The 20904-nt window shown below is 45.2% G+C and overlaps 1 protein-coding gene across 8 annotated transcripts in view; it reads left to right on the top strand.

Annotated features, from left to right (window-relative positions):
• Positions 1–20904, top strand: part of LOC126470878 (inositol hexakisphosphate and diphosphoinositol-pentakisphosphate kinase) — a 591274-nt gene that overhangs the window by 217360 nt on the left and 353010 nt on the right. For all 8 annotated transcript variants that reach the window (XM_050098893.1, XM_050098898.1, XM_050098892.1 and 5 more), the window contains one exon: positions 18840–19013. In XM_050098893.1, coding sequence (XP_049954850.1) covers positions 18840–19013 — 174 coding nt within the window. The remainder of the gene's footprint in view (positions 1–18839; positions 19014–20904) is intronic.

Below are 20904 nucleotides of genomic sequence, written 5' to 3'. Positions count from 1 at the left end.
TTTTCGGTCTTACATTTGACAGGAAACTTGGCTGGTCTACGCATGTATCATATTTGGCTGCCCGTTGCACCCGTTCTCTAAATGTCCTCCGTGTTCTCAGAGGTACGTCGTGGGGAGCAGATCAAACCATCCTACTTCGCCTATATCGGTCGATCATCCACTCAAAGCTGGATTATGGGTGCTTTGTATACTCCTCTGCACGGCCGTCCATCTTACGCCACCTTAACTCTATACCACATCGGGGGTTACCTCTTGCGATCGGAGCGTTCTATACTAGTCCCATTGAGAGTCTTTGTGCTGAAGCTGGTGAATTGCCACTAACCTACCGGCACGATATACTGCTTTGTCGGCATGCCTGTCAGCTATTGTCAATGCCCGACCACCCGTCTTATCATTCTGTTTTTGACGACTGTCTCGGCCGTCAATACGGGTTGTATGTATCTGCCCTGCTACCCTCTGGAGTTTGCTTTTGTCGCCTCCTTCAACACCTTGATTTTTCACTCCCTGCAACCTTTAGAGTGGGTGAGAACCAAACGCCACCTTGGCTCCAGGCTCAGGTTCGCGTTCACCTTGACCACAGCTCACTCCCAAAGGAGGTTACCCCAGCTTCAGTATACTGCTCATTGTTTGTTGAAGTTGTTCGAAGTTCACTAATACAATCTTCATTTATACAGATGGCTCTAAGACCAATGATGGTGTCGGGTGTTCTTTTATTGTCAGGGTACACAGTTTCAAATACCGGCTCCATGGTCATTGTTCAGTCTTCACAGCTGAGCTATTTGCTCTCTATCAGGCTATTCTTTACATCTGCTGCCACCGACATTCTGCTTATGTCATCTGCTCTGATTCCCTGAGCGCCCTCCAGAGCCTCAGTGATCTGTATCCGGTTCACCCCTTCATGCACCGAATGCAACTCTCTCTTCAGCAGCTGGCGGAAGATGGTTCTCTGGTTACCTTTATGTGGGTTCCTGGCCGTGCCGGTATCCCTGGGAATGAAGCTGCAGATGGTGCGGCTAAGGCTGCGGTCTTCCAGCCTCGGACAGCTTCTTGTTGTGGGCCTTCATCTGATTTTAGCAGGGTCATTTGTCAGCACATTTTATCACTGTGGCATGCCGATTGGTCTACACTTACTGAAAACAAGCTTCGGGCCTTGAAACCTCTCCCCATGGCTTGGACGACCTCTTCACGCCCTTCTCAGTGGGAGGAGGTCGTTTTGGCCCGGTTACGTATTGGATACTGCCGGTTCAGCCATCACCATCTGCTGACGGCTGCGCCAGCACCGTTCTGCCCATGTGGACAATTGCTGATCGGGTATGCCACATTTTAATGTCCTGTCGGAATTTTAATACACTGCGCATTGATCTTGGCCTGCCATGTACTCTGGATGACATTTTAGTGGATGACCCAGGAGCAACTGCTCGCGTTCTTCGTTTTATCCACTTGACAAACCTGTCTAAGGACAATTGATTATGCTGTTTTCTTTTAATCCCTTGCCTGTTAATGTGCCTTTTATAGTGTTATCCTTTTTAGTTGCTGTTTTAACCTTGTGCCTCGCAGTGCATTCATAACGTAGTCTGGGCACTAATGACCACTGTAGTTGTGCGCCCTAAAGCCACAAAAAAAAAAAAAAAAAAAAACTTGGTTACACCATATCCACCTTCTGAAGGTTGGCTGTTTTCGTAAACTCAATATCCCCTTCACTTCCTTGCTCAGACCACTTTGGGTGCAGATTGCTCAGCCTTTCTCCAGCTTTATCATCCACTAATTCTTACTCATCTGGACTATGGTTGTAAAGTTTATGGTTCAGTTGACCCTTCCATGCTTCTTCTCTTGGGCCCAGTTTACCATCATGGTATCTGTTTAGCTAGTGGCGCCTTTGGCACTAGACCTCTCGATAGTCTTCTGGCAGATGCTGGTGTCCCTTATGTTTTGGTTCAGCAGTCCCAGCTCCTAGTTTCCTATGCCACCACTGTCAGCTCTTTCCCTGCTCACCCCTCCTATTGTTCTATTTTTGGGGCTTCTGGACGTTATCTGCCTGCTGACTGCACACAGGTTGGTTTACTGGTTGGTCTATGTCTCTCTTCACTGTGCTGCGTTATCCATCTCCCCTCCTTGTCCACTTCCCCATGATATATCTCAACCATCTCCCTTTGGTTAGTTCCTCAGCCCTAGATTTGGATAGATCTCTTCCAGGATCCGAGAACCCCCATTGCTCAAATGATGTTCCATTGTTTGTTCCGCGCACTCTTGTGAGAGTTTCAGGACACCATTATTTTTACACTGATGGCTTTAAATCTGATGATCATGTGTCTTCTGTTGGATCAGTACCACTCCACCTAATAAACTTCGTGCAGCCATGAAGAATTCTACCGTGTGGCATTCTTCTCTCTGCCTCTCCCGATTGTCTTCATGTCGACCAGGCTAGATTGACCCATGGTATTTTACTCCACAGTGAGTTGTCCCCTCCCCTCCCTGCACCATTTGCGGTTGTGCCCCCCCTCCCTCCCCTACCCCTGCCCCCCTCGTGGTGGTCCATACTTTGGTTCACCAGCCCCACCCTTCGGCCCTTTACACTAAACACACCCTCCCCCCTTCCTTGTCCCAAGTGTTAGGTGATGGTTATGTCTGTTCTCAGTTTCCTCCATGAACGTGGTTTATCCTCCCAGGTTTAAGTCCTGAATCTCACTCTGGAATTGGTGTTCCTTGGTTATGAAGGCCTTGGCCTTGCCTCCACACCGACCAGGTTCCACTTACCCCCTCCCTTTCCCCTACATTTTATCTAGTCATCTTGTGCCATTCTGTTTCTCCTTTTCCTGTGTCATCTTCCCCTGGTGTGGTCCCAGTTGTCGTGATCATGATACGATGCGGGGATCGGAAAGGTCAGTGATGGTGATGGTAATGGTGCTGGTGCCCCAACACATGTAACATTTGTTGTTCCTTTTACATCTCTGTTTGCCTTTTTTCCCTTCCCCTTGACTGGATTGTGCTGTTTGTGTTGTTCCTTCCTTGGTTTCTGACACCTTAAATCATGGGACTGATGACCTCTCTGTTTGGTCCCCTCCCTCAGCCAACCAACCAACCATTGGAGAGATTCTCTCTAAACTTTATATGCCAAATTACTTTTTAGGGTGTGTTTTACCCCTTAAAAAGTGAAATTGGACAGAACCAAAACAATAAATATTGCATTATTTTGACCCCTCTATTTACTCACAAACTTTCATCAAAATAGTTTATTTACACCCTGGAATGTTCCCTTGTAAACATAAATCACACTAAATGCATGCTCATAACTATCCAGATAGGCATCTGTGGAAAGCACAAGGATATTTCACTGTGAAATGTGAGTGCAGCTACCAGTAGGATGACGAAGGGGAAATTGGTGTCTGAGGCAGTCATACCAGAACAGACAGTGACAGTGATGATTGTTTCAAAGACCATGTACAACGTCTGTCTGGGGTAACTCTTGCATCCCTTAATGTCCTCTACCATGGATTGCAGGCCCAGTACTGCAGAAAGAATGAATAAATGAGGGAGTAACCATGCTATTAGCATGGTTCCCAAATTGCAGTAGAATTAATAGATTGAAAACTCATACAAAGAGACAAGAGTTCCTTATGGAGATAAGGCACTGAAGCGCCACAGAAACTGGTATAGGCATGTGTATTCAAATACAGAGATATGTAAACAGGCAGATTATGGCACTACGGTGGGTAACACATATATAAGACAAGTGTCTGCCGCAGTTGTTAGATTGGTTACTGTTGCTACAATGTCAGATTATCAAGATTTAAATGAATTTGAACATGGTTTTATAGTCAGCACTCAAGCGATAGGACACAGCATCTCTGAGGTAGCGATGAAATGGGGATTTTCCCGTACGACCATTTCGCAAGTGTGCTGTGAATATCAGGAAACCAGCAAAACATCAAATCTCTGGCATCGCTGTGGCCAGAAAAAGATCATGCAAGAATGGGATCAACAACAACTGAAAAGAATCTCTTAGCGTGACAGAAGTTCAACCCTTTCGCAAATTACTGCAGATTTCAGTGCAGGGTCATCAGCAAGTGTCACCATATGAACCATTCAATGAAACATCATTGATATGGGTTTTCAAAGCTGAAGGCCCACACATGTAACTTGATGACTGCATGATGGAGCTTTATGCCTCACCTGGGCCCATCACAGTCCAGAACCGCATGACTGCTACGGTCGCAGGTTCGAATCCTGCCTCGGGCATGGATGTGTGTGATGTCCTTAGGTTAGTTAGGTTTAAGTAGTTCTAAGTTCTAGGGGAGTGATGACCACAGATGTTAAGTCCCATAGTGCTCAGAGCCATTTGAACCATTTTTTTGGGCCCATCAACACCAGCATTGGACTGTTGATGACTGGAAACATGTTGCCTGATCTGATGGGTCTTGTTTAAAATTTTATCGAGCAGGTGGACGTGTACAGGTATGGAGACAACCTCATAAATCCATGGACCGTGCATGTCAGCAGGGGACTGTTCAAGCTGGTGAAGGCTCTGTAATGGTGTAGGACATGTACAGATGGAGAGATATGGGACCCCTGATACATTTAGATACAATTCTGAATGTGCCACGTACGTAAGCATCCTGTCTGATCACCTACATCCATTGTGCATTCCGACAGAGTTGGGCAATTCCAGCTGGATAATGTGACATCCCATCATATGTCCAGAATTGCTACGGAGTGGCTCCAGGAACACAATTCCGCTGGCCACCAAACTTCCCAGGTATGAACATTATTGAGCGTATTTGGAATGCCTTGCAGTGTGCTGTTCAGAAGAGATCTCCACCCCCTTGTACTCTTATGGATTTATGGACAACTGTGCAGGATTCAGGGTGTCAGTTCCCTCCAGCACTACTTGAGACATTAGTCGAGTCCATGCCACGTCGTGTTGCAACACTTCTGCATGCTTGTGGGAGCCCTACACAATATTAGCAGGTGAACCGGTTTGTTTGGCTCTTTAGTGTATAAAGGACAATCATATAATGATGGGACTAAGTGTGGGAGCCTTTTCTCTTTCAGGGGCCTTTGCTGCCACTTAGCTGCACAATATAGAGTGTAGTTTACTGCAGAAGAGTAGTAGCGACCAATATTCACTCTTTGGGATATTGGTTGTTGACATGCTGAAAAATGATTGATTGTAGTAATAATTGGTTGCTTATTAACCTCCAGTTCCTATTGGCAGCTGCCTCACCATTTTTATCCCACTGAAAATAATTGTAAATTTTAGAGTTTAAAAAAATGAGTTATAAGATTCAAAGGTGTAAAATAGTTAGCAATAGTTTGTTCTCTCTCTTGTTTATCACTTATTAGAAAAAGTAAACTTGAACGATCTTGTATGACTCTTCTTGTGGTCATAGTAATTCACTATAGTGTGTAACTGAATGTCTGTAATTTCCTCTGAACCATATGAGTGATCATAGACTGCTTGAAAATGTTTTATACCACCCTTATGACTCCCATAGAGCAGTTAAAGCAAACCAGTGTAGTTAAGTGTTTCCAACCACAAAGAGAATTCAACCACAAAACATGGAAGGTCTGACTAGTAAATGTTGATTGTGGTCAGCAACACTAGCTGATCACAGTGATTTCCAAATTGTGGCTTTTAGGTATCTCGAGGAAAGTGCAACAGAACTGCACACAGCTTCTTTGGAAGCAGAAGTTTGGGGTTGTCGACTTGGACACTACTCGACCATTTTCATACGATCAGTTTCACTATTGAGCATCCATTACAAATGACAGTTTAAACTCACCACCACTGTGGTATGTGAAGCATTTGACCAAGAGAACAGCAGGAACTGAAACTGGTTATGTAGCACAGAGTTTTCCTCACCAACAAGTTCAAGATTTGTCTGATGCCGATGATCATTGTAGAAGACTGGAGTCAACCATGTGACAATACAGCTCTCGGGCAGTCAGATTTGCACAAAGTGCAGGTTTCAGCATGCCCAGCCCGTGCCTTGCAAGCTGCCCTGTGTGGCTGGTGGGGCTGTGCATTTGAGTTTACAGGGCTGAACCACACCGACCAGGTCAGTGCATCTCACTGGCCTGACCCATCACTTTCATGCCAGCTTGTGTACTGTGATTACTTGCTGGATCAGCCTGTCACCTCTGCCATGTTATGGCCCATAAAGCCTTGCATTTATTCCCATTTATTGTTATTTTGATCATCTTTACAGTGTCGGGTTTCAAGTGATTTCAATAAATGTGTCACTTTTCATGCTTCACTGTAGTGCCAGTTACTATAGTCATTGCATTCAATATTTTACAGTATTCCTAGAGGTATTTCTTTCACAATTAGAAGATTACAGAACACCTTTGCTGTGGATAGGTTCTTAATTTCCGAGTAGTGCAAATTGAGCATATGGTGATGGAATTAAAGGCATTGAATTCTTGTTGGATGGAGTCACTGAACATCACAATGTAACAATGTTTAGACACAAAATATCACATAGCACAGTGTCAAAATCATATGTTTAGTTGGGAGTTTTAGGATGTTGCAGACTGACGAAAGACGTTTCGTAGCAGGCTGAAGCACTGAATAGCGTGAGTAGAGGGCACAGTGCAGTGTGCTGCAGTGCGACAGTGTGGCTCTGTGTCCAGGTGGGCATGTATGGGCCAGTACATGAGACACGGGTGAGCCTGAAACCTGCACTGTGTACAAATCAAATGCACTACCACAGGTTTGGCATGGAGGCGGATCAGTCACATTTTGGGCTCAGACTGTGTGCATGTGTTACGTGTGTCTCATCACTGCTGAGGGTAATGTGAAGGCTGTGCTCTATTGGGCCAGAATCCTCCAAACTATCATCCATCTCTATAACCAACATTTCGGCACTAGGTTTGTCTCAGTATATGATCATGCTTGACAACTCTACACCCAGGTCATCAGTTTCTTCCTCGGTGATGTGGAAATCAACCAAATAGAATGAGCTGTGGTATCTGCTGACATAAACCCATTTGAGTATCCTTGGCGCCATTGGAAACATGGGGTGCATCATCTCGGGGACACTTTTAAAACATAGGATGATCGCAAGAGGATCATTGTTGAAAAGTTGGACTGACTCGAGTAGCTACATCTCAAACACATTTTGGACAGCCTGCTGATGAGGATGTGGGCCTGTTTTAATGCTTGGAGTCAAGCAACACATAAATGTGACTCTGGAAATTTGTATTTCAGAGGTTTGAAAAGATAGGCATTTCTGAACAGACTGCCTTTATTTTGGTTATTATTTTGTTTAATTTCACAGTAAAGCTATTTTTTTTTCATAAGGCTTACTCTTTTATTCCCTTCTCATTGATTTTTGTAAACTAAGGAGAACATAAAAGGATTAACAGAAAGTTTTGTGTGTTACCACAGCAGTACTTTCAAGAACACCAATTGCAAATAAGTGCCATTACAGTACTCTGTATCATGTGTGTGCACTAAACAACTGTATATTTGAGAGGAGGACAACAAGAAATGCTATGCAAGTGAGAGAAGAGGGCAGGTGTAACATGCTCATTCAGATGCGATTCAATCAATGTCTAATGACTAGACAAATGGGAAATGTTCAAATAAAGTAAGCAACAAACACAGCTGAGTGGAGAAAAGCTTGTGCACTCCAAAACAAATTGTTTATCTGGGTGTTTATTTATATCCTAAAAGGAATATGATAATCACCACATCTGAACACTGTCATAAGATTGGTATCAATTTGTACCATGCACAAGAGCCTCTACAAAGGTGTGAGGCATGTAAGGTAGCAAGCCAGAAGGAAGTGTTAATAGTGTACATGGCTGCCTGTGCAATGAAGTGCAGATTGATGGAGGTCTGTTCCCTTCACCGATAAGTTGTTCTTTAACTAGTGGAGTGATTGCAGACTGATGTGAATTTTGTGAGAAGGCAGAAGTTACTTATCATCTATGAAACATACAAGGAAGAGATGCCTTCGGGTAAAGCAGTGTGTTATGTGAGGTGGCACGTCTTTAGACAGATGCGCATTGTGGAGCTGTGATAGTCTGGATCTGTGTAGGTGACATCCTTGATGCTTACCTGCATCTTTGTGCTGCTGTGGTAAGTAAAGAATTCTTTGTACAAATGATAATTTTTGACTGTTCACAATCTGTTCCATTGGTGAATAAATATAACAGTAAACAGTTCACTGCGTGAACAATATAGAGCACCCCTGTGGTAACATAGGGAGGCGGGATGTTGCTCACAGGCTTTTGTCACATTCAGAGTAGCCTTGCAGGAGGAATCGCAGTCATTTCCTTTGGACCCCCCCCCCCCCCCCAGGGGGCTCGCAACTCTTTTTTTGAGTATGTGCTTGACTACCATGGGGCCATAGCCTTTGCAGCATTACTCCATTTCAGTGCTGCTTGCTTATACTTCAACTATCCCTTGCTCCTTCTGCCTCTTCATCAGATGGTTTTCTTGGTGGCAACCCTGATTCATCCTGGCTTATGATTGGGCCTCGACTTCTGGCATATTCCACAACTTTTCATCAAATAATCATATGGTTCCCATTGTTGAGTTTGGCCTGCCACCAGTTTTCAAAATTCTCCAGAAGTGCGGATCATCCAGGGAAGATCACCCAATGTGGTGTGTGCTCCCCCCTTTGTACCTTTCCGTGTGTGCACCCTTCCCATAAATATAGTAATACACCCAAAACCCAGCACAGTAACCATCTTGTGGTAGGGCTTCATCAATTACCTGCATGGTGCTAGCCCCCAACCATGCACGGATCACACTGTTGGTGCCTGAGCTGAAAACTCCCCATGCTTGCCAAGGAGTATATGCTCATTGTAACTGGGCACAGGGACTCAAAGTGACAGCTTACTGGCCAGGTAGCCATAGCTGAGGATGGGTGGCACCAATGGGGAAAGCCCCCGTTGGCAGTGGATAGAACCTTGATGATTCAACTGCAAATGAAGCGGATGACATTATCTCTTGCTGATGGCCATATGGCCCCAGCAGTCTCTGTGAAAGGGCAGTCCTCCTTCAGTGCAGAGAGATATGACCCTAACCCTTCCCTGGGTATGTCGTGGGAGGAACATACGGCTAAATGGCAAGCAAAGCAATACTCCCCACAATACTTAGTTTGTACTAGGACTGATGATGATGATTCCTTCTTGGCCACAAAGCCCTTGTTCTTTGTGGTGAACATAGGAGACAAATTTGGGGAAGTGGTGGCCATCTTTAAATGAAAAGTGGGCCAATTCTCATGAAAATGGCATCTCCTGCCCCGTCGCTGGCAATGCTCACTTGTAACAAGGTGGGTGACACCTTATGACTGTCACTTCACATAACAGTCTAAATTTAGTTCAGAGTATCGTTTTCCACAGAGACCTGCTCTTACAATCTGATGATGGGCTATCTGCAAACCTTATGTGATGGGGTGTACACTTTGTCCATTGTGTACATAGGGGGCCAAATTACAGTAGGGTTGCTACCAGTGCCTTCATTCTGGAATTTGAGAGTGATTCATTACCTGTTGCCTGAAAAAGTCAAGGTGATGGTATACCAATGCGATGTCAGACTGTATGACCCCCAACCCTCCGTGTCTCCCATGTCGTGCTTCAAGTGCTTGAAATTTGAGCGCATGTCTTCACATTGTAATGTTTAACCCATATGTAGAGATTGTGGATTGAGTGTTACGTGTAAATGCTCCCTGTGCATCTCCCCCCCCCCCCCCCCCCAATCTAATTCTCCCTGCTCACCAGATTGCCCAGTTTTCCAGAGAGAAAAGAAAGTACAAGAATACAAAACTCTGGACGAATTCAGTTACCAAGAGGTCAAGAAGAAATACAAGCACTTGCATGTGGCATGTCAAATAATGTCATATGCCACAGCTATGATGACGTTGCCCTCTTTGGCAATGGTACTCCCACCTGTTACACCTTGTACAATGGGCTCTCTGGACTGCTCAACCATGCCTGCCCTCTTGATGGTTGGGGGCTCCACTCTTGCTGCTTCATGCAGCCTAATTTGGGATTAGTGGCTTCCCACCCACCTGGGACATTGGTCCCCATCTCCCAGCCAGAGACAAATAACCTTCCTCTGGCTTCTCTCGCCAGGAATGGGTGTGTCAAGACAATTTCTTTGAAGGTTTCTGCTGGTCTACAACTGAGCATCAGCCAGTGGCTGAAGAAGCCACAGCCTACTGGTTGCAGAGCTTCATGATCATCCTCTTTACCTGAAACTGATTCAGAGAAACCCTCACAACCATCGAAACCTCTCTAAGGAGATGAAAGACAAGAAAAAGTCCTTCGAGAACAAGTACATTATGGTGCCCCCACACTACCAGATCCTGCTTGTTCCACTCCCGTGGCTGAGGCAGAGAGCCCAACAGCCCCTGAGGCCGGTTCGCAACACACAACAGAACCAGGAACATAGGAATATTGATTCCAGAACAGCTCAACCAGTGGCTGAAGGTGACCATAAAGCATAACCTGCCCCCTTGGTCCCTTCATGGCCTCACTGTACATCGCCAACATTATTCTCCAGTGGAAATGTAGTGAATTTTTCCACAACCTCGCTGAGCTACGACATCTTTTAAACACATCACCTTTCTTCTGTATTGCCTTTCAGGAGACTTGCTTTCCAGCAATGCAGACCCCCAACCCTTCATGAATATCAGGGGTACTATAAGAAATGTGCTGCCTGTGACAGGGTATGAGGTGATGCTTGCACATATGTTGTATTCACTGTATATTGTGAACTTGTGACTCTTAATACCCCTTTGGGGGCTGTGGCTACTCAAGTAAGGGCATTTTGGGGTATTACCATCTGCAATGTTTACCCCTCTCTCAATGGAGGAATGTCTCAGAACATACTGTTTGCACTGGTTTCTCAGCTCCCCATATCTTTCCTAATCTTGGGTGATTTCAATGCCCAGAACTCTTTGTGGGGTGGAACCATGGTCACTGGCCATCGTAAAGACCTCAGAAATTTACTGGCACAACTTGACCTTCACGTCTTGAATACTGGCACCCTCACACACTTCATTGTGGTGCAAGGAACCTTCTTGGCCATTGACCTTTCCATCTGCAGCCCTTGTCTTTTCCCATCCACCCACTGGAGAGTCCACATTGACCTGTGCGGTAGTGACTACTTCCCGATTTTCCTGTTTCTCCCTCAGTGTCACACCCCTCGATGCCTCCCCAGATGGGCTCTCAACATCTTTTACCTCTGCTGTCGACCTTGGTTCACTACCACATGGACATATCAATGACACAGTCCAGCATTCAGCTATAGCCATTCTTTTGGCAGCTGATTTAGTGATCCTGTGATCCTGTTTTCCTCAAGCCTGCCCCCTTTTAAAACAGTACCTCGGTGGTCCTTAGAAATTACAAAGGCCATTGAAGCTCATAGGTGGGCACTCCAGCTCTATAAGTGGTACTCATAAGTGGAGCACCTCATTGCCTATTAAGTGGAACTGTGACCAGGTTCGCCACCTAATAAAAAGATGGAAGTAAGAATGCTGCAAACAGTACATTTCAACCAGCAGACCATGTACCTCTCCTTCACATGTTTGGACTAAGATCAGATGCCTGCGTGGCTACCAGGCACCTGCAGGTGTACCTGGTATTACCTTGAATGGCATTGTCTACACTGACCCAGACGCCGCCGTCAAACATTTTGCTTTGCACTATCCTCAAATGTCAGCATCCGAGAATTATCAACCAGCCTTTCATGTCCTAAAACAGTGATTGGAGCAAAAGCTATTAATTTCTCTACACGCCACCTGGAGCCATATAATGCTACATTCAATAAGTGGGAATTTGTCAGTGTCTGAGCCTACTTCCCTGACCCTGCCCCAGGGCTGGACCATGTCCACAACCAAATGATCTAACACCTGCCGTGGATTGTCAGTGTCATACCTTTGCAATCTTTAATTGCCTCTAGAGCAAGAGCGAGTTCCCATCGCCATGGTGAGAAAGATGGACAGTTACCGACCAATAAGTCTCACCAACATTCTCTGTAAATTGCTTGACCACACCATAAGCATGCAGATGTATTGGTTCCTTGAGTCTCAGGGCCCTCTGGCTCCATCCCAGGGTGACTTTCGCCAAGGCCATTCCCTTACTGATAATCTGGTTTGCCTGTAGTCTGCAGTGCAAACAACTTTTTCTTGAGGTCAACACCTTACAGCCGCCTTCTTTGACCCTGAAAAGACTTATGACGCCACATGGTGACACCACATCATTGCTACCTTACACGAGTGGTGGTCTCTGGGGTGCGCTCTCTATTTTCATGCAGAACTTCCTGTTACACCCTACATTCCGGGTTTGAGTTGGTGCTGACCAGAGTTCTCCCCCCATATCCAAGACAATGGGGTCCCTCAGGACTGTGTACTGAGTGTCCCACCCTTTCAAGTAGTCATCAATGGTCTAGCAGCAGCTGTGGGGTCCTCAGTATCACCTCCCTTGCATGCTGACAACTTTTGCTTCTACTATTCCTCCGCAAGTGTGGGTTCTGCTGAACATAGAGTGCAAGGTGCCATACCAAAGGCACAGGCATGGGCCCTCACAAATGGCTTTTGATATTCCACAACCAAGACCCATGTCATACACTTCTGTCAATGTTGTATCACTCGCCCACTACCAGAACCTTACATTGATGACCAGCTACTCAGCGTGGTGGACACTTATTGCGTTTTAGTACTGGTTTTTAATTCTTAGTAGATGTGGATTCCCAATCTTTGCCAGCTTAAGCAAAAGTGCTGGCTGCACCTTAATACACCTCTCTGCCTGAGCAAAACTAGCTGGGGTGGAGATCGCACTACCCTTCTGCACCTTTACAAAGCCCTGATATAATCTCACCTCGATTATAGGAGTCTGGCTTATGATTTGGCATTGCCCTCAGCATTGTGGATGTTTGATGCAGTACACCACTGCTGGGTTTGACTTGCAGCAGGAGCCTTTCGAACTAGCCCTGTGGACAGCTTACTCATGGAGTCTGGGGTCCCTCCATTGGGGATCAGGTGCCAGTAACAGCTTGTCAATTTTGTTACCCATGTTCGCAGCTCCCGTAAGCATCCAAACTGATGTCTCCTCTTTCCAAACACGGTAATCCATCTCCTTCAATGGCGGCCCTCTTCAGGGATAACAATTGCAATCCACATCCAGTCTATCCCCTCTGAACTTCTGTTGTTTCCTCTTCCACCTTTCTGGTGGGCCCACTCCTGTACATCTCCATGGTGCATCCTTTGGACACAGCTTCATCTGTCGTATCACAAGATCTGAAAGATTCTGTTCATGCCAAGGCCCACAACCACCAGTTTTTTTTTTTCCCATGCGGGAGTCTAGGGTTCAGAAATAGTGTACACTAATGGCTTGTGGCTTGATGGTTGCTGGTCATTTCTTACACTCATGGAAGGCATACTGAACTGCTCTCCTTGACAGATGGCTTTGGGTTTTCCACTGCAGAGTTCGTAGCTCTCTCTCTCTCGTGCTCTTGAGGATGTCTGTCCCTGAACTGGTGCCTCTTTTCTCTTATGCAATGACACCTTGAGCAGTTTGCAAGCTCTCAACTAGTGCTACCATCACCCTCCCATGGTCATTGCTATCCAGGATTCGTTGTATGCCCTTGAACAGTGTGGACAATCAGTGATGCTCGTCTCGGCCCCAGACCATGTCGAGATCTTGGGCAATGAACTTGCTGATAGCCTGGTCAAACTGGCAACCAGTAAACCAACTCTTCAGATCGGTAATCCAGAAACAAACCTCTGATTAGTATTATGCTATCAAGTTTTAGGTACCTGGAATACGGAATGGCTCACTCTGATGTCACCAAACTAACCACGGGTGATAAAGGAGACTACGAGCCTACGGAGGTCAACCATGCAGGTCTCTTCCGAGGACTCTACCATCCTTTGCTGGCTCCACATTGATCATACATGGCTGACTCATGGTCATCTCCTCCTTAGTGAGGACCCACCTCACTGTTGTTCTGGCTCCCATTTGATGGTGGTCCACATTTTACTGAAGTGTCCCAACCTAGCGACCCTGCGGCAGACTCTTAGTCTCTCTACTCACTGCACCTGCTGTTGGGAGATGATGCCCCCAGGGCTGGCTGATTTTTACATTTTATTTGTGAAGCTGGCCTTTACCACTCTCTTTAAGGGAGGACCCCCTTAGATTATCAGCCCATTGAGGGTTTGGCAGAATACTCTGTTGCTTCCTCTGCCCAGACCAGGCTGGAGTTTTTGGTCCAGCCCTGTCCTCACCCTATCTGCTCTTTTACTCTTCTCCCCCCCCCCTTCTCCCCTCCCCCCATGTGATCTGTTCAATCTGTTCATCTTTTGTCTCTCTGTGCTTCTTTAGCCCTGTCCATGTTGCTAGTCTTTGCAGGGCAGTCTCAGAGTAAAGTACCTCTGGTTAGTTTTGGGGGCTGGGGGTTGTATGTCCCCTCATTGCACTCTGCTTTCAGGGGCTTCCAGCTGCTCCCTAGATGGGGCACCTTGCTTGCCTTTCTTCCTCTTTCTTCTTTTTGTCCCTTACCTCAGCTTCACTGACATTTGTAGACCTGGGGGTTTCTTCCCATGGGTTTTGCATGGTGGGCTATCTCCAATGTACAGTCGTATAGACCTGTCTGTTTGACTGGGACTGATGACCTAGTAGTTTGTCAAGTTTTTGCTAGGTCTGTGATATATCTCAATTTATGTAAACCAATCTGTGTCGTGCACATTGTGCATTTTGCTGTAAGACAGTGTGTCAGAAATGAAATTAAAAAAAAAACCTACATTTTTTAACAAAAAATGTATCTGCCTAATCTGATGTTTGCTGGTGTGGATGACCAAATACTGCATAGGAGTGTGCTACTATGTTATTTCATGTCTGCCATATTATTCTAGTTTCTGAAAATCTATGAATTGGTTCTGCAAAGTAATTGAATAGATAAAAAATGTACTCACCAAGTGGCAGCAGGAGAACACACATACAAAAAAAAAAAAGTCTTCGATATGCAAGCTTTCAGAGCCAGTGACTCCTTCTCCTGGCAAAAGGGTTGAAGGATAAGGAAGAGGGATGAGGGAAAAGGAGTGGAGAGCTTTGGGAAAAGGGGCAGTGTTCAAAGAAGTCACCTGAAAGCCAAGGTCAGGGGAGACTTACCAGACAGAATGAGGGGGAAATTGGTTGTGTTAATGGAGACACTATAAAATTCAGAACAGAAATTTATATTTTCATGAAACATTAAAATTCGCTGTGTGAAGTTACTCTTGTATCTAATACTGCCATTGCAGAGGCATTGTTTGAAGTAAGGGCTGGCACTGATATTCTGAACCAGTATTGATACTGCTGAGTATGTTTCAGAATTAAGCAGAAAATCATTGATAGCTCGCTTAAAAGATCTAAGAACTATGGAGTATAAAATAATTGTTCTACTACTGTGTAACTGATTCAAGATTTTAAAAACAAAGACAGTATAATACAGATCATCTATGAATGTGTTTATCACAGAGTAGTGTTGGTGTTTGAAATGAGACCATATTGTCAAGCTATCAGTCTTTACTGCAAATTCAAGTGATGCACAGCATCAATGTATTTGTGTGTGTGTGTGTGTGTGTGTGTGTGTGTGTGTGTGTGTGTGTATTCTGTTGTCAATTTTTGCCAAAGGCTTTATTGACCGAAAGCTCATTTTGTAACAGTCTTTTTGCTGCGATTATATGTGACTCAGTGTCTCTGCTATATAGTGAGTAGCAACTGTCTTTTCCATAATATTTTTACATTCCATCATGGCTTTTCCCTTGACTGAGTTTGCCTAATGGCTTTTCTTCCATCCTTCACCCAGAACTGTTTCTTTTGTTACTATTTTCTAATGCATTACTATACTCATTGTCCGTCCGTCTTCAATCCCAAATCCCTGGATCCTATAACACACACTTAAACTCTAACCCTCCAGAAACAACAACAACATGCACAATGCCACCTTAAAAAACTCTCCACACTGTTCAGTTCCTTATTCCACCCTGGAATACCACTGTCCACCACCTCTACAACAACTTACATACCTCCCTCACATCCCCTTATAGTTGAAAAACCCTTTCTTGCAGACCTACTATAGTCACCCCACCTTTCAAAACTCCCCTCACCACCACCAAGATACATACCTAAACAGACCTGAAACAGAGCCATGGACCTTTCCTCCAAAAGGCTTAGGCCTGCAGATGTATCAGTCCTTTCCAAAGGCCTCACCTTTTGCCCCATTTCCAAATTCAATCGTGCAAGAATTGTTAAAGACCTTCTCTCCTTCTACCGGCCCCTACGGTGGGAACACTTTTTGCCACCAGCAACCCTACCAATCAGACTTAACCAAAGACTAATGTTGAAACCTACATGACTCAGTTCACTCCTCCATCCAACCGTCCCCCCTCCCCCCCCCCCTCCCACTGCCCTCAAATTACCCCATGTTAACTTTACAGAATATCTTAACCTTCAACCTTGCCTTGCCTTTATTTCCCAGATCCCTGAAAGTGCAAACTAACCTTACACCATCAGAAAGAACCTTAATCCACCACCTCAAAACTGGTCCCGGCCTTATAATCCTACCTGCTGACAAAGGATCCACCACTGTTGTTTTGAACTGCAAGAGTAACTTGGCAGAAAGACTCCACCAGCTGCCAGATTCATCCACCTACGAACCCTGCCACACTGACCCTATTCCAGAAATCCAGCTGGATCTCCAGTCTCTCCTCAAACCCTTAGGCCCATCCCAGAACCTCTCTGCAGAATCCATCTCTCTCCTCACCCCTACCACTCCCCCCACTCCCACCTTCTTTATGGTTTCTAAACTCCATAAAGCCAACCCCTCAGGTCGCCCCATTGTGGCCAGTTACTGTGTTCCCACTGAGAGAATCTCTGCTCTCATAGACGAACACCTTCAGCCTGTTACCCGCAACCAACTGTCCTATATAAAAGATATTAACCATTGCCTCCACCGACTCTCCACAGTTGCTGTTCCTTCACCACACAATGCCCTGCTCATCACTATTGATGCCATCTCCATTTACATTAACATCCCTAATGCACATGGCCTTACCACTATTGAACAGTACCTTTCCCAACAATCAGTGGATTCCAAACAGCAACCTCCTTCCTAGTCACCATGACCAACTATATCCTCACCCACAATTACTTCTTCTTTGAAGGCATCACCAACAAACAAATCTGGAGTATGGCTAAAGCGACCCATGTGGCATCATCCTGTGCCAACATATTCATGGGTCTTCTAGAGGAATCTTGTGTAAACACCAAGAATTCAAACCCCTCACCTGGTTCAGATTCATTGATGACATCTTTGCCATCTGGATCGAGGGTGAGGACACCCTATCCACATTCCTCCAGAACCTCAAGACCTTCTCCCCCATTCACATCACTTGGTCTTACTTAACCCAACAAGTCAACTTCCTCGATGTGACCTCTACATCAAAGATGGCTACATCAGTCCATCTGTCCATATCAAACCTACCAACCACCAACAATACCTCCACTGTGACAGCTGCCACCCAGTCCATTTCAAGAAGTCCCTTCTGTACAGCCAAGCCACCCATGGTCGTCGCATCTGCAGTGATGAGCCTGGGATCTCACTGAGGCATTTACAGACCATAATTACCCTCCAAACCTTGTACAAAAACAAATCTCCTGTGCCTTATCTTTCCAGTCATCCACAATGTCTCAAAGTTGCACCGTCTGGTCACAGAGGAGCATTCCCCTCGTGTCTCAGTACCACCCAGGAATAGAGCAATTGAATTACATTCTCTGCCAGGGTTTTGTATACCTCTCGTCATACCCTGAAATGAGAAATGTCCTACCTGCTACCCTTCCCACTGCTCCCACAATGGTATTCCAATGTCCACTGACCCGACACAATATCCTCATCCATCCCGACACAACCCCTGCTCCCAACCCCAGGCTTCATAGCTCATATCCCTGAAACAGACCTAGATGCAAGACCTGTCCCATACATCCTCCCACCAACACCTACTCCAGTCCACTCACACACACCACCTATCCCTTCAAAGGCAGGGCTACCTGTGAAACCAGTCATGTGACCTACAACCTAAGCTGCAATCACTGTGCTGCATTCTATGTGGGTATCGCAACCAACAAGCTGTCTGTCCGCATGAATGGCCACTGACAAACTGTAACCAAGGAGGAGTGGACCATCTCATTGCTGAGCATGCTGCCCAACATGATTTTCTTGATTCCAATGACTGCTTCACAACCTGTGCCATCTCCATCCTTCCCACCAACACCAGCTTTTCTGAACTGAGTGGGTGGGAACTCTCCCTGCAATATATCCTCCATTCCCATAACCTTCCTGGCTCAACCTTCACTAGTCATTGTCCTTATCCATCTAACACCTTCCCTGTTACCATTCCAGCACTACACAGCTAAACAATCCTCTGTTCCACCAACACACCCAGTCTTTGTATTTCTCTCTTTTTCCTGCTCCCCCTCCTTCCCCCCCCCCCCCCCCCCCCCACCCCTGTCTAACCTCCTGACTGGACCTAGCTGACCTACCCTCACTCCACCTTGTCCCTGCATGCTCCCAGTAGCAGATTTTACCATCTCCCACACTTGCTCTGCTATTGCTCCCCCTCTCCGCCCCAGCCTCCTCCTTAACCCCACCCATTTGCCTTTCCCATCATGTGCTGCTCCTCTTAGTCTGGCTTTAGTTGCCAGAGACTGTGATCATGTGTGTGGAAGTAGCGTTTGTGTGTGGAGTGCTAGTTTTGCTTTGGGTTTTTCTGTATGAAACCTCTAATGGATGAGTATTATTGTTTATTTGGCATAAAATTGTAATTATTTTTTCTTTTTCCTTAAAGGGCAATCTGACAGAATACAGAGAAGATGGCGGTGGAGACACTAAACAAGTTGTTGTTGGTGTATGTGCCATGGCAAAGAAATCACAGTCAAAACCGATGAAAGAAATCCTGACAAGACTTGAAGAATTTGAATTTATTAAAATTGTGATAATACCTGAAGAAATTATTCTAAAAGTAAGTGTTAATAGTATATCACTCGTAGTTAACAAGCAGTCAGTGCTTCACATCTCAACATTAAATTAATATTAATGACAGTATAATGAAAAGGATGGACATCTTCCACTGTATGGCGAGTAGCAATCCGCCCTTTTCATAATACTGTCTTGACTCCATCCTGCATTTTCTGTTGTGTAAAATTATTATTGTTATTATTATTATTATTATTATTATTATTACTACTACTACTACTACTATTACTATTACTATTACTATTACTGTCATTGCCATTGCTGTTGCTGCTAGAGTGCTTTTTATGCTGACGAGGTTGCAATTGAAAGAGTGCTAAGTCATTAATTTTTGTGAAACAGTAAATATATTTAGTACATTTTAGCGGGCTTGTGTTGCAGTACTCACAACAATTTCTGATACAGTTAGGCAGTCTCTTCATATTGTTGATGTTTTCAAGGAGATAAACTATTATGGTTTGTTGGAAACAATGAGTAGCTTTTGTTTGAAAAGAAATGCATAATGAGACTATGTGAAAATTTTTACTTTCATAACTGGCAATATCAGTCATGTACTGGGGACTTGAATACTGCCGAATACTGCCACCCCCTTCACCCCCCTGCTCTCTCTCTCTCTCTCTCTCTCTCTCTCTCTCTCTCTCTCTCTCTCTCTCTCTCTCTCACTCACTGTGTGTGTGTGTGTGTGTGTGTGTGTGTGTGTGTGTGTGTGTGTGTGTGTGTGTGTGGCGCGCGCGCGCGCTTGCATGCATGTATATGCACACACCTGTCACCTGTATGGCTACGTTGTTATGACTGACAACATTGTGCCACCATCGCTGCTTGATGATGAGGGTTTGTGTTGGGTGGAGCAGGCAAGGGGAGAGATGAGTTGTGGAATGGGAGAGTGGCTTATGATGGGGAAGGGAGGCATAAGGTGCACAAGATAACAATGTGCCACCAGTGAGCTTGTTTTTGCCTCAAATGGGGGAGAGTTTTGTACAGCTGAAGAAGGGGAGATAGAACAGAGGAAGGGGAGACTCGATGGAAGAGGGTGTGGTACTGAATGAGTGAAGTTCTAGTTGTGGGACAGGAGTAGATGTGGGTGTAGGTTGTGGGCAAGGTTGAAGTTGTGTTGCAAGGGCAACTCCCTTCTGTGTAATTCAGAGGAAGTATTGTTGGGAATCCAAATAACACAGGTTGTGTAGCAGCAGTTGAAATTGAGAACTTTATGCTCAGCAGCATGTTTTTCTGTTGGGTGATCATCACTGCTCTTGGTCGCAATTTGACAGTGGCAATTCATTTGGATGTAAAGATGACTGGTGGTCATGCCCACAAAATGCTTCCAGTGGTAGTCTTCTCTCTGATGGGATAGGATAAGCCTGTGACACAGTGAGTGTATTAGTGTGCTGGGTGAGTGTATTAAATGGGTCTGACATGGGCCTCTTAAAAGATGTAAGACTCGTGTGGCAGTGGTTTGGGAGCAAGTGTGGCATAAAGCTGGACCAGGTTATTGTATAGATCAAATGGTGTTCTGCCACCCAGCTAGTTTATACGATGTCATTTTCTGTTGTTAGGCCCTACCTATACCCTGGGTTACATTATTGGTATGGTAATGGATACTTCCATATGCAAACAGTGACTGAGATGTGGATGTGTTACTATTAAAAATTTATGTTATTCAGTTCAAATGGAGTTCAGTCTGAGTGATATGCAAAGGGCTTCATAGTATTTGTAGAGTGCCAAGTTTTGTGCCCAAATCAAAAAGGCGGCATAATTAAGGTGAGATCAGACTCCCTATACCATGTGTGGGCAATCTTTGGTGATGAGTGGGTCCAATTCACATACTTACTTAAGCTCGTGGGACAGCTTGTCATGTTATGCAACAGCAGCACTCCTAGTGC

The sequence above is a fragment of the Schistocerca serialis genome, chromosome 3, assembly GCF_023864345.2.
Source record: "Schistocerca serialis cubense isolate TAMUIC-IGC-003099 chromosome 3, iqSchSeri2.2, whole genome shotgun sequence".
Classification (NCBI taxonomy): Eukaryota; Metazoa; Arthropoda; class Insecta; order Orthoptera; family Acrididae; genus Schistocerca; species Schistocerca serialis.
Note: the sequence above shows the minus strand (reverse complement) of the source record. Positions and strands in the feature narration are given on the sequence as shown.